The sequence below is a fragment of the Eurytemora carolleeae genome, unplaced genomic scaffold (assembly GCF_000591075.1).
Source record: "Eurytemora carolleeae unplaced genomic scaffold, Eaff_2.0 scaffold2, whole genome shotgun sequence".
Taxonomy (NCBI): domain Eukaryota; kingdom Metazoa; phylum Arthropoda; class Copepoda; order Calanoida; family Temoridae; genus Eurytemora; species Eurytemora carolleeae.
The window spans coordinates 202,719-216,233 of NW_019396051.1; the positions used below are offsets into that span (position 1 = coordinate 202,719).

Consider the following 13,515-nt stretch of genomic DNA (forward strand, 5'->3'; position numbering starts at 1 on the left):
GTCCCAACAAGCCACATTTTGTCCCCGCTTAAATTTTTCATAATTGTCTCGCGAAATCTACCATAAATGTGGTTTGTCAAAATCTTGTATTAAACCCCGTAAGAGTCCATGAATTGCCTCTCACCTAAAGAAAGAGTTAAGAGCAGATTGAATCATTTGAAGTGGATAAATGAATTATTTAACGCTACACCGGTTTAAGGATCGGCTGTAAGAGATATAAAGGAATGCAAGGTGTGTGTTAAACGTTAAAATCCCTGAAATATTTGAAGGAAAATGCGGGAAAATTAATTTTTGTTTTGTGTGACCAGAGAAGTGGACTGTCTACTTCTACACTCGTCCTTTAAATAGTTCGTATACAGTTAACGCTTCAGTCAAAGGTTTTTACAAATATTTTTCGGTAAGAGAAGGGTTTGACATGGCCAAAAACTGAAAGAATTATATAATATTGTGTGAACTATATATCTAGTATATTTTATTAATCCAGACCTCAGGGCTCATCATATTAATTTATCCACAGTGTATTTATTCTAAACAAAGCAAATATAATATTGTGATATTTTATTCATTTGTTTACATTCAGGCCTCATTCACTATACAGGGCATATATTAAGGTCATTTTATATAAGGTTTATTATTAGGTTTATTATTAGGTTTATAATTAGGTTTATTATTAGGTTTATAAATTGTTTGCACTTTCGTTACGTTGAGAGAAACGAAAAAATTACGAAGAAATCTATATGAGAAAAAATGCAATTTTGATGTTTTGTTCACTAATGGAGACGATTGAAATAGTTCTTGACTTAGTTATGAATTGAAAAAGTGTATTAATGAGTTTTTATAAACTTTAAGGTATACAACCTAGTTAAACACATTTATAGGTAGATCCCCGTCTTTTTTAGCTTACAAGTTTGGTTGTTTTGCTGGGACCTTCGTAATTCAAGTAAAAAAAAGCCATTTTTATACTAAAGCAAGCCCAGACTAAAACCCCAACATTTAAAAGGAAAAGGAACAATGATATCATTCGGTAGAATTTTCTAAAGCAATATCCTTGAAATTTGTTTTCCTCTCTTTACTATTTATATGTACAGGGTGTCCCACGAAACATGACAGTAGCAAGACGACTTAAAGGTCATCTTTGATCTTTAAGATAATTTGCGGTACGAAATTTTTATTATCTCTGGCACCAAAAAGGCGATCACAATTAGGAAATGCCAGGACTAGGAGATTTTTGTGGTTATTGCTTCAAGAATCATACATCATTACATGTCAAAGTGGGTTGACGAACAAATGCCGCAAATACGATCTAAGACGACCATCCAAGTCGTCTTGCTACTGTTAAGTCTTGTGGGACACCCAGTAAAGCTGATGAAACATCCTTGTTATTCAATTTCCTGCAGAATAAATATTTATTTTGATTCAGTCTGATAGGAGTCCAGGGTTCATCAATCCTATATATCTATATGTGTATAATGTACTTGTGTGTATATCTTACATATGCAGGACATATCATTCCCTTGGTTACTTGAGTGTGTATATAAAGAATATCATCGTTTTATGTATCCAGAGTATGTACACAAGAAGTATCATTTTCCAAATATATCCAGGACTAGCTTTAGGAAATGCCAGTACTAGGAGATTTTTGTTTGCCCAGGGTGTAGTTACTCCCGCCGTTTTCCCGCGATCGGTCTTAAATTACGATTTTAGCTATTTTTCCTAATAAAAATTAAATTCAATCAACTCAGAATCTTAAACCAAGTTAAGAACATTCCCGTGGTTCTCCCATGCTCCCCAATCATAATTTGAGGCAAATTAAAAAAGGGATTCATGAGTTATGATCGGACATACAATAAACAGACAAACAGAGATTACAACTTTATCTAAGGTGTCCATAGAAATATATATTGTACTTACAGAACAAGATAATGAATAATCATCAAGTCTCTGTTTGGTTTCTGTGTAAACAAACCTTAGTTTTAAACCTTAACAAACTAGACTTATGAAACCGACGTGTGTTTCCTAAAATCCATGTTATATAGAAAAATGGTCTAATGAGTTTGTCTGACGTTTTGTTAACTTGCAATCATAAAAATCCATCTTTTTGTATTCAACAATGTTTTCTTTATTTCAGGTTGGCTTCCCATGTAAACGAACAATACTGAGCTATTCCTCCAATATCTAGTGAACCAAGTGAACCGTACAGGACCATTTTATTATTAATGAAAATAACAAAATGGATAATTTGATAAACTAATAGTTTCTGCTAAGATTCTTATAAAGCCTAAAGATGGTGCAGAAGTACCAATCCCCTGTGAGGGTCTACAAGTACCCCTTCGAGCTCCTCATGATGGCCTACGAGATGAGGTTCCCCACCTGCGACATGATTCCTATCATAAAAGAGACTGAGATTATAGGTGAATTTTCAATTTTAGGATTTCATCTTGAAATGTTTCCGTCATTCAACAAATCAAATTAAAGAAAAACTGCAAGTAATAGTTTGATGTTGAAATTCTTGGAAGAGATATTTACAAACCTTTAAATCGAAAATTTAATGCGTGGAATTTATTTTTACTTTAATGAGAGTTATAATTAATTTTTGAAGCTTTTAAAAGAAATAATAGAAATCATTTTTTTAAACTCTTGATTCAACGCCAAAAATAAATCAAGTTTCATCCTCAGTCATTTTAACAGTTTTCTTCTTATGTAACTATCTGATAATTTATTCGACGCTGAAGTTTTTTCAATATTCATTATTCATCATTCATGATAGTTTCTGCTGAGTCAGTTCACTCTAAATCTTTTAAGACGGTTATTGTTGGTTGCAACTACCGCAGTTGGGGGGAGGGCGGCCTTGGGCGGTTTTCGGACGGTTTTTTTTATACTCATATTAAGAATATGATTAGTAAAATTAGTTATTATGTTTAGGATACATAAATAGATTTATTGAAGGGAAACGGATTATATATGATTACTAATGCTAGTGTAATAATGATATTCCTGCTAAGCACTGTTAATTGTAAAGAGAACCCCACCAATCTTACTTATTGGCTTTATTTTATTTTTACTCAGTTTCATGGATATATCTAATATTTCTTCCCCTGATAGAAGGGTTTATGGCTTTAAATACTCCCCGCTCCCCCCTCCACCCACCAACATTCTCCATTCTAGGATTTTTGAGATTTTTTTTCGTTGTCAACCGTCGTGTCTTCTTTCAACGTTCTTTAAAACCCGGTAGCAACTTGAACTGTAAGAGGCCATATAACATTGGACTATAAATATTTATATCATGACTATACTTAGATTCCTAAGGAATTTATAGAGATGTGGAGTTTAATGGGGGAGGGAGGGAGGAAATACCGATGTTAATTCAGTTTTATCACACGCCAGCAGGTTTGGGGATAAGATTTATTTGGTCAACTAATCGTTCTTAATAAATCAAAGTTTTTTCAGTTGGTTTTCTTTTAACGACATAAAGTAGAGCATCTAAGTGAAGAATCGCCATTCAGCGAATTAAAGAAATTTTCTCTCAAATCTTTATTCGCATTCAAAAATCAACGTTTAAAAGCAAAATCCAGATTGGTGGAAAAAAGTAATACTTAAAATAATCGGTATACATCTAACTTTTCTTATCCCATTTGTCATTATTAAGGCGGAATTTAGACAATTAATATCCTCAGAATTTTCAAACCCCGCTCAGTGCAGTGAAATTTTTTTATACAACCTGTGTAAGAATATATGAATTTGAACCTGAACCTTCAATTAGTTGAGTCTGCATTCCTGAAAAAATGGAAACTGCAAATCAGCTTAAAACAACGCACAAGTCAGGGAAAATTCACTGCAGTTTTTAAAATTTTGTTAAAATTTTTAATTTAAAAAAATAATTTGTTAAAAAAATTCAAACAATACTGAAAATAAGTGGACTGCTTACTCCTCTTTTAGCTAAATATTTATTTTTCAGAGGAGAACCTGTGCCCGGATGGTGCAGTCCATATGGTGGACAGGCGAGCCAAGTTGAATGTGGAGGTTCCCTACCTTCTCAAGAAGTTTATGGGGGTTGAGTACCTTCTCTTCAGGCAGAGGAACACTAAGGATAACCGGGCAAGGACTCTACGTATTGAAGCCTGGAATGAGAGTTTTGAAAGCAGGGTAGAGATTAACGAGTATTGTGTTTACAGTGTACACCCGGAGAACCCGGACTGGACCTGCTTCGAGCAGTCCGCCGAGCTCGATATTAAAAACTTCTTTGGATTTGAAGGAACAGCGGAGAAGATTGCGATTCGGGAGTACTCCAAGAGCATCGAGAAGAGCAAAGATATTATGGAGCATTTTATTAAAATGCTTGCGGAGCAAGGAATATCCGAGGTGCCACCTTGGACAGAACCAGAAAAATCAATTAATCAAGTTCCTGAAACTTCACAAGAAGTCCAGGTTAGAATCAATCCAATTACAGTTTTACACTTTCCGGCCCGGCAAACAATTCTTTCTTGGAACATTTGTCTTAGATACCAGGTTCATTTATCCTAAGCCTACCCCTTGTAATATCCAGATAGAAAATTCAATCCAAACTGGAGAAATAAGGAATAAAATCAGTTTTTGTATTCCATCTGCCAATCCCAATTTATTTTAGATTGAAACTTGAAGAATATTTTCATATTTCTTATTGTGACCTCAATTGTGCTGGAGAATACAAGAATGTATTACAATCCGTCAATTCATACAAACATTGGTTTTATAAGATATGTTTTAGGAGAAAGCAGTTGATCCTACGGAGAAGCTCCGACGTAAGTCTAGTGCTAAAGGCCGGGATCTCCTGGAGACAGGGTTGAATGAGAACCAGGATCCTGTGACCAAGCTTGAGCAGGATTATATCCAGATGTTCTTGGGTAAACTTGAACCCATGCAGGAGTCAAGGCTGGTTCAGCTGAAGCAGTGTATGGCTGAACTGCAGAAGGGTAAAGCTCCCTCGGATCCCGTTGTTCTTAGATTTCTCCGAGCTCGAAACTTTGACGTAGAGAAGGCTCGAGAGATGCTCTCCGCTTCCCTCATTTGGAGGAAACAGCACGGCGTTGACAAGATTCTTTCCGAGTATCAGGTAACACCATTCATCTTAGATCTGTCCTCTCCAGTTTCTTAATCAATAGTTCTCACTTCCCCTTCTCAGTAATTCCCGGCGTCAGAACAGTTAACCAAGAAATTGCAATTTAAAATAAAGAATTCTGACGTCAATGTTTTTCATTCAGTTTTTATTTTATAATTTCAGGTTCCAGCGGTAGTTAGGAACTATTTTCCAGGTGGTTGGTTTCACTATGACAAGGACGGACGTCCCGTCTTTCATCTACGTCTTGGACAGATGGACGTGAAGGGTATAGTTCGAAGTATAGGAGAAGAGGGATTGACTAAGCTTTGCCTACATATCTGTGAGGAAGGATTAAGACTCAGTGAAGAATCTTCTCATGCACTAAATAAACCGATCTCGACCTGGAATATGATTCTTGATCTAGGTAAATATTAGCTAAGTGGTCGAGGGCTATTATTATTTAAATTATCGATCATGGTTTCTAGATTTAATTTACAAAAATATTGACACTGCACTGAGAGGAGTTTTATCAAGAAAACTTTAAAAAGCTGAACTTCGGTCAAGAAATTGTTTTGAATAATATAGCTGCTGACAGTTAATTATTTATTATTTATTCAAAGTTATATTTATTAGCTGAGTGAATGTGAATAACATTTATAATATTTACAACCTTTCCATACACTTTTCCTCTACTCTATATTGGTGTAATAATTGATATTATAAACCTCATAACCTTCTCTACCCTAGTACACAACCCAGACTAATATAATATTCATTTAGAAATATTGGATTCACCAACATCAATATATTACAAACCTTGTAAATATTGAGTGTTCGGATACTAGCTTGGACATTATTATTTATTTAATACGTCCCAACCTTACTAATGATATTAATTTTTTTTTTGACCCTCCAAGCAAAGTAAGCAATTCCCCATTTACACAGAACCCATATAACCTTAATCTAATCAAAAATGTGGAAGATAATGTCGGTTTTTTTACTGGAAATGTGTTTGTTCCACTTTTGCAGAGAAACCACGAATGAAAAATAAAAAACTTAAATAAACAGAAACGTGGATATCTAATTCGTTCTTGATCAGACGAAGCTTGTAAGGGTAGTGTTTAAAATTTGACATTGTCATCTTTGCACGGAAAGTCACTAGAAATTTCGCTTTACAGTCCATTTAACTTCTTGTAGATCTTCTCCGCTAATCAATATTATTGGCAGTGCTTAGGATTCGGATCCGGAACTGTTGGATCCGCAAGATTTTGGCTTCCTGGATCCGGATCCGCAAAAATATGCGGATCGATGGATCCGGATTCAAGGGGTAAAATATCAACCAAAAACTGCAAAAAAAAAACTTTTTTACTCCTAAAACCCAAATCTATCTGAACTTTTGAAAAAAGGGAGATTATAAAAATTTCCGCAAAAAAAATAAAAAAAATTTGAAAATTATTTTTTGTTAAAAAAATTCAGTAAATCTTAAAGAAATGACCTGGTTCCGGATCCGCATCAAACTTAAATGGATCTTAAGCACTGATTATTGGCGTTGTTTTTATGTTTACTTGTTATAAGTTTGTCTTGTAAACATTGTAAGTTTAAATGATTGAAGAACAAAGAATTTTCTGTTAATACTGACACTTTTATAATTGTGCAATTTTTCTTAGAATTCTTCTTCCATTTTTGGGGAAATTTAAAACGAGTAACATTTCTCTTAAACTCCCGCTTTCCCATGTTTATTAGTATTTGAAATATAATTGATATAAAAATGTTTTAGAGGGTTTGAATATGCGGCATTTATGGCGACCTGGAGTGAAAGCTCTGTTACATATTATCGAGATATGTGAAGCCAACTACCCGGAGACCCTAGGACGCGTTCTTATCATCCGTGCTCCCAGAGTATTCCCGATCCTCTGGACTTTAGTGTGTCCCCTTATAGACGAGACGAGTAGATCCAAGTTTCTCTTCTATGCAGTATCGGATGGACGTGGAGAAAACTTTGCTCTTCATCCTGGCGGTCTCAGGGATTATATACCAGAGGAACATATTCCTGATTGGTTGGGTGGAACAGCTAATACAGGTTGGATAATGGATATAATGGGGGTGGGGGGGGTAGATCAGTAATATTATCTTTCATGATTTTGATTTTCTCGTGAATAAACTGATAATCAATATTAGTTTGATTAAGGAGAAGAATAGAATCACAAAGATTATTGAAATAAGAAATACAAAAACTCGGTATTGATATCAATTTAAATTGATTAAATAAACTGAAGAAGATGCTGCGTACACCTTCAATACCGAAAGATCATTTCCAAGTAGCTAGCTTAAGTTCTTGAGAGCTCTAATAAACCAAAACAAAAGCAAATCTGTCGTCTACTTGAATAAGTAAGCTAGGACAGTGAATCCAAATTTTACAGGTCCAAGCTCTGAATAGAAATGAAGATATTATATAAAACTAGGATAATATTCTTGTATTATGGTTATTTGTTAGATTACAGTCTAGAACCTATTTATCATTTATCCTTGTTAGCTAATATATATATATATGTATAGAAGTATAGAAGTAATCATTAGAAAAAATATCGGAAACCCTAGCCCCACCATTAAACCTTTATTTGAGTAATCATGAAACCTGATTAACAATGAAGAAGATATCGCCATTTATCTATTTTGAAAAGAGACCAAATCTGGCAAGTTTCTTCCTTGTGTCTGCTGAATAAATTTAAGTCACATTTTTTGAGAAGCTGAATTTGAAAATTACTCTTTTTATAAATTAAATGGAGGTTCACTTTCGTCATCAGTCCCTTTAATAATCTATGTTTTGTATAAATCTAGTTTTGTATAAATCTAATTAAAGGGACTGTAAGTGTTTTCTAAGCGACCCTTCATTAAAAGATAGCAATGCCTGATTCATATCAGTACCCCAAACCTTAATCTGATAAAAAGATTTGGAAGATAATGTCGGTTTTCTTTGTTTATTTCTGGGAATTTCTTCATTGTTTCTTATAAGCTGGAAATGCGGTTCTTATTTATACTTGATCAGACAAAGATTTTAATCTGGCATTACCATCTTTGCAGGGAGGGTCATTTGAAATTACGCTTACAGTCCCTTCAAGTAATATCTCCTGTATCCAGGTATACCTGAGGGTGGACTAGTACCTAAGAGCTTCTACATGTCTCCTCAAGAGTTTGAGAAAGATCAATCTCCTGGTCCTCATCTACTAGATAATTCATGCTACCATTCTATATCTCTACATAAAGGACAGGTGAATAGGGAACAGTTTATTCTCTTCACTTGCTATGCAAATAATCATTTACCGGAAGAGAATCGGTTTATCGTCAGATTGGGTTCTCCTATTTTAGGACTTTAAATATTATTAAACATTTTTATTATTAGCTAAGTTTTGTATTTTTGTGGGGGGGGGGGTGGATGAAAATTTGATTTTCAGCTTACAAGCTTAGGAACTCTTGAGTCTCAAGCTTATTTATTTTCTCAAAAGTACTCCTTTGGCCCCCTTCAGTTTTTTATAGAGGTTTTCAATGCCTTTAACAATGTTTGCGAGCACTAGTTATATGCCTCTGTTAATAAAAGTTTTATCTGTGGCCTTGGGTTTGGAATCGAGTGTAAGGATATAATTAAGAAAGTACCAAGTACTCACTAACACACTTCACGGGAAATATTTACTCAACAATTTTAATCAGTAAAGGGACAGACCGGCTATGTAAGGTAGTTGAACTGAGTATGCAGTGTTGTGTACAAATTCTTTAGGATTCATTTGCGACATATAAAACTTTTTAAAGATCTGTAAATCCTGAGTTTGAGCGCAAAGTCGACGTTCAAAATCGTACTTTTGGGTGGATACGTTTTCAGAATTGTTTTTTTTTTGAATTATTAAATAACGACGACAAAAAATGTAAACAAAATTTTACAGTAAACTAATTAGTTGTTTAGGACAGGTTCGAGAAAATAAAAATTAATCTTATCATCGAAAAAAAGAAAATTTTGTTCAATTAATAGTTTCTATTTTCTCATTATTCTAGTTTCTTATTATTCACAAAGATTTTCTGTAGGTTTTCTAGAATTATTATTGAAAAGACGACATTTGAAGAATTTGTAGAAATCTGCAAATAAATTGAAAGAAAAAAAGAAATTCAATGTAATGATGAAAACGAAATAATTGATTCTAGCATTGATTTATGGACAAATTTCTTTTGAGAAATATGTTCCTAACCATCTAATTAGTTAACTGTATAATTTTTACTTTATTTGTCGTCGTCGTTATTTAATAATTAAAAAAAAACGATACTGAAAACGTACCCACCCAAATTCATGGTTTTGAACGTCGACTATGCACAGTAATTATACACCGTGGAAAAGTTTTATATGTCTCAAATGAATCCTAAAGAATTTGTCCACAACACTGCATACTCCGTTTAACTACCTTATATGGCCGGTTGTCCCTTTAAATTATTTTTTCCCTCTTGTACAATATTTTCTTTTAAAAACTAAATTAAACTCGGCTGGCCCGCATTATCAAGCTCATTTCTTTCTTTATACTATTTTTACATTTAATCAAAAATTAAATCGCTAAGGAATTGATCTAATAAAAATTAAACTAAAAATAGGTTTAGAATTTTTTTTTGACCAATGACCACTAGAAAAGCACATTGAAATAATTATGGTTAAATATTTTGTTCAAAAGTATTTTGTAATTAAAAACTATAAAACAAAACAAGACTTTCATATATATGTTGCCTATAGCCGGCCAAACGGCTGGACTGAATGGGCTGAAAATTTTTGTGGACACTCAAGGGTGGCCGGGGTGTGTTGTAGGCAACTTTTTCACGGGCAACTCCGGACCCTTCAGCTAGTAGTTAATAAGATTTTCATTTTTTTTTGTTTTTTCATACTCAACCAATTAAATTCATCCAATCATTAATTTCAAATCAACCATAATTGTATGCTCACCACTGCAAACTAACCAGAAGGCGAATGTCAATTTCAATTGACATTACTGTCACAGCTTTGTGACTCCGTTGCTCATCTAGTTCTGATTTTACGCACAAGTGTAAGAAAAGCTAATTTATTCGGTTACATATTATAAATTCAAAACATTTTTGTTCTTTTCAATAGCTCTTCAATAACAGAAGTTATGATCAAAAACATTTAAGTGTCAATCTTACTTGCATTTTACTTTAGTTTGACGTGTCCAAAAAGATTTGAGCATTTAATAATAAGTAAAATATTCTACAATTAATGTGCGGGGAGCTTTTGAATGGGACTTCTTTCTATCATTCATTTTATTCCCTACATTGAGTATTCCACTAATCATCTTCTTTAATTATTTTTATCTTCTTCATTTTTATTTTCTTCAATCTCATCTTCTTTCTCACATTCAAAATATTCAATCTCTGTTTGCAAGTTTTTGTACTCTTGTTTTTGAATATAATTAATTACAGTCTTAATTTAATTTGCAGGCCCACGAGGTCCTGATCCAGAACACGGACAAGGGGTCCGTCATCACCTGGGACTTCGACGTGATGCGACATGACGTCGTCTTCTCTGTATTCCGAACCAAGAATCCTTTGCTCAACAAGAAACTCTCATCAGCTAATCAACCCAGCTCTGCAGCATTCAATATGTGTGTTAACACAGACCCTGAGCAGTTTACGTCCATAGGACGGGGTTGGAAGGAAGGAACAGACTATTTCCGGGTCGAAGCTCCTATTGTCTGTCATGACGGAGAAAGTATTCAGGTTGGTTAAATATTAAATCTAGTATTCAACTTGAAAAATTTAAATGTTTCGCGAACAAAATCCTCTTTTGTCGAATATTTATTAAATTAAATTTTATGTCTCGCACAAAGAATTCTGATGTTGGAATGTTGAGAGGAAAGGACGTGAACCTGTATTTTAAATTTGTCCTTGAGAAGAATTATTTAGAAAATATTTTTTACTTGCCCAAATCGTCACTTGTATATTTGATTAAAATGTTATCTTGTTGAGTAGTATCCTTAATCTAATTTAATCTATATTCTATATACTTGTATTAACCACACTAACCTACTTCACTTAACCATGTATACAGTTTTCATCGGTATTCTAGATATATTATATATCCTCTTTAGTGTGTTATATATCAGGTATTCTAGATATATTATATGTCCTCTTTAGTGTGTTGTATATCAGGCACTCTAGATATATATCCTCTTTAGTGTGTTGTATATCAGGTATTCTAGATATATATTATGTCCTCTTTAGTGTGTTATATATCAGGCACTCTAGATATATATCCTTTTTAGTGTGTTGTATATCAGGTATTCTAGATATTTATCCTCTTTAGTGTGTTATATATCAGGCACTCTAGGTATATATCCTCTTTAGTGTGTTGTATATCAGGTATTCTAGATATATTAAATGTCCTCTTTACTCTGTTATATATCAGGTATTCTAGATATATATCCTCTTTAGTGTGTTTAGGTTTGGGAGGAGGTGGGGGTGGAGTACATGGAAGACTATTTGTGTCAAGTCATAATTATCTGTGAAAGTTTTCTAGAAAAATCTATTTAACTTTTCCCAGGTTCTCTTTCCCTTACACCAGTCCTTAATTTGTTTTATGTTTAGGGGAGTCACGTGACCCAATATGTTGGGAGCTATATTCTACACTGGAGCTACTTTGACAAGATAGTGGCTGGGAATCAGGATATGTGGGATACCATCACACATCCTCAACATAAAGCTAAGGTTATGTTCTACTACGAGGTTCTCAACAGTCTAGACTACAAAGGATCTATGACTAGTCTACAGTCTTCACAGTCTGGATTTTCCACTATATCTAAAGCTAGTAATCAACATTCTACTAGCGGGGTCAGCTCATGTATCTCAGGAAACCTTTCCGAAACCACAACAAGGAACGGAGAACAAGAGTCATGACATGGAATGGGTTTGATCAAGAAAAGATTTCTCCCTCCTCCTGTTTCTTTAGTTCACATTGACAATACCTTGTCTATGCCTTGACAATATTCCTCCTGTGTGTTGGTCCAACAAGAGACTGCTATACTTCTCACTACATATGCATCCTTGACAACATTCTGCTCAATCTACTGCTAAACCGGCCAGAATCCTCTCCCACACTTTATACTCGTTAATATTAAACAGTGGCAACCAATACAAACAAAATTAATTGTCGTCTTCCCGCTTTCTCTTAAATAGAGTTTAGGGTTGTGTATTTGTAGCTTTTAAAAATGTTCAGTGTCCGAATTTAATGAATCTCAAATCCCACAAAACCGGTTTCAATTGAACGCCGGCTTAAATTCAAACTGCTGCGGCTCAAATTCTATAAATTCGGCCTCAGGGCATATTCTTAGAAATTTAAGAGTTATAATAATAAAGGATGAAAGACGATATGACGAAAACACGCATCATTCAGCTGTTAGTTGGTTATCACTGTAACACACTTAAACTTATACCTTTGTGATCCTAAACCTTGTTTACACCCGTCGATCATATCCCCATGTGTGATAGCGCCATGTTACGTCTATAAGTTAATGTTTAATCCTGTTGACCTTCCGTTCGAAGGGATTAACACAATGTTTGTGTTCAGCTCCGGGTTCTGAACTGAACTAATATATATAGAAGAGTGAACACTGAACAATGAGATTAAATCTTAAATAATTCTTCCAGTTCAGTTGGACTAAATGATAAATTGAAATTTCAAGTGAACCTAGCTATCCAATATTTTGTGTACGATAATAAACGATTGTAACTTTGTAAATGTATACTGTACTGTTCTATTCCGCGAATGCATACCTATAACCCTGTGTACAGTGTACAGTTAAAATGGATAATATATTCCGAGTCGGGTCTTTATACTCATCAAAATTTTAGACATTAAGATAGTTACGACAATGGTCAATATTATTTCCTTGGTTTCACATGTTTAGATTATCCTGTTCCAAACCAGTTCATTTTCTTTATTCTCTTGCTGTGTACACTGTCAGGAGATTATTCTTTCTCCAGATACGCACTTGAAATACGACAAAAGAGAAAACTATTTTGTGATATGATTACCCCCCCTTACTTGATAATATTTACCCCCTAGTTTTTATGAAATATATTATTATACGGCTAGTTTTATTATTTTACACCCAACTGACACTTCTGTAGTTCCGTTTAAAGGATAAACTAATAGATTCAGTAAATATTTCTAATTCAGAATTACCATTATATAAACACGTTATAAAATTTTAAAAGTTGATCATTTAGGTTAAAATAGCTAAGGATCAGGACCTTGAATCGGTTTTGGTACTCGACACAATTGGAAATATGCTGATATTTAGGCGGATATACTTGATTAGTTCTTTTCGGCCAGCAGTACGCTGTATGGAAATACTTTGGATGCAGCCTTTGTAACTGTATTTACTAAGTTTGACGATCCA

The 13,515-nt window shown here is 34.0% G+C and overlaps 1 protein-coding gene across 2 annotated transcripts; it reads left to right on the plus strand.

The window, feature by feature from the left end:
• The first annotated feature begins 282 nt into the window (after positions 1-282).
• LOC111704600 (SEC14-like protein 1) lies at positions 283-13,207 on the plus strand. Of its 2 annotated transcripts, none has more exons than XM_023476898.1 (9): positions 283-377; positions 2,129-2,411; positions 3,956-4,425; positions 4,745-5,089; positions 5,258-5,498; positions 6,852-7,154; positions 8,213-8,343; positions 10,556-10,834; positions 11,702-13,207. In XM_023476898.1, the coding sequence occupies exons 2-9, from the start codon at positions 2,285-2,287 to the stop codon at positions 12,008-12,010; spliced, it is 2,205 nt and encodes a 734-aa protein (XP_023332666.1). In that variant the 5' UTR covers positions 283-377; positions 2,129-2,284; the 3' UTR covers positions 12,011-13,207. The 2 variants fall into 2 exon arrangements, with proteins under 2 accessions (XP_023332666.1, XP_023332657.1); XM_023476889.1 differs by having other exon boundaries at positions 297-397.
• Positions 13,208-13,515: the final 308 nt, after the last annotated feature.

What these genes read in the sequence shown, in the direction of transcription:
- LOC111704600 (XM_023476898.1), top strand. Translation starts at nt 2,285, where the DNA reads ATGGTGCAGAAGTACCAATCCCCTGTGAGGGTCTACAAGTACCCCTTC. An exon ending in TATCTCTACATAAAGGACAG is followed by an intron (nt 8,344 to 10,555) that starts GTGAATAGGGAA and finishes TTTAATTTGCAG; the next exon opens with GCCCACGAGGTCCTGATCCA. An exon ending in ATGACGGAGAAAGTATTCAG is followed by an intron (nt 10,835 to 11,701) that starts GTTGGTTAAATA and finishes TTTTATGTTTAG; the next exon opens with GGGAGTCACGTGACCCAATA.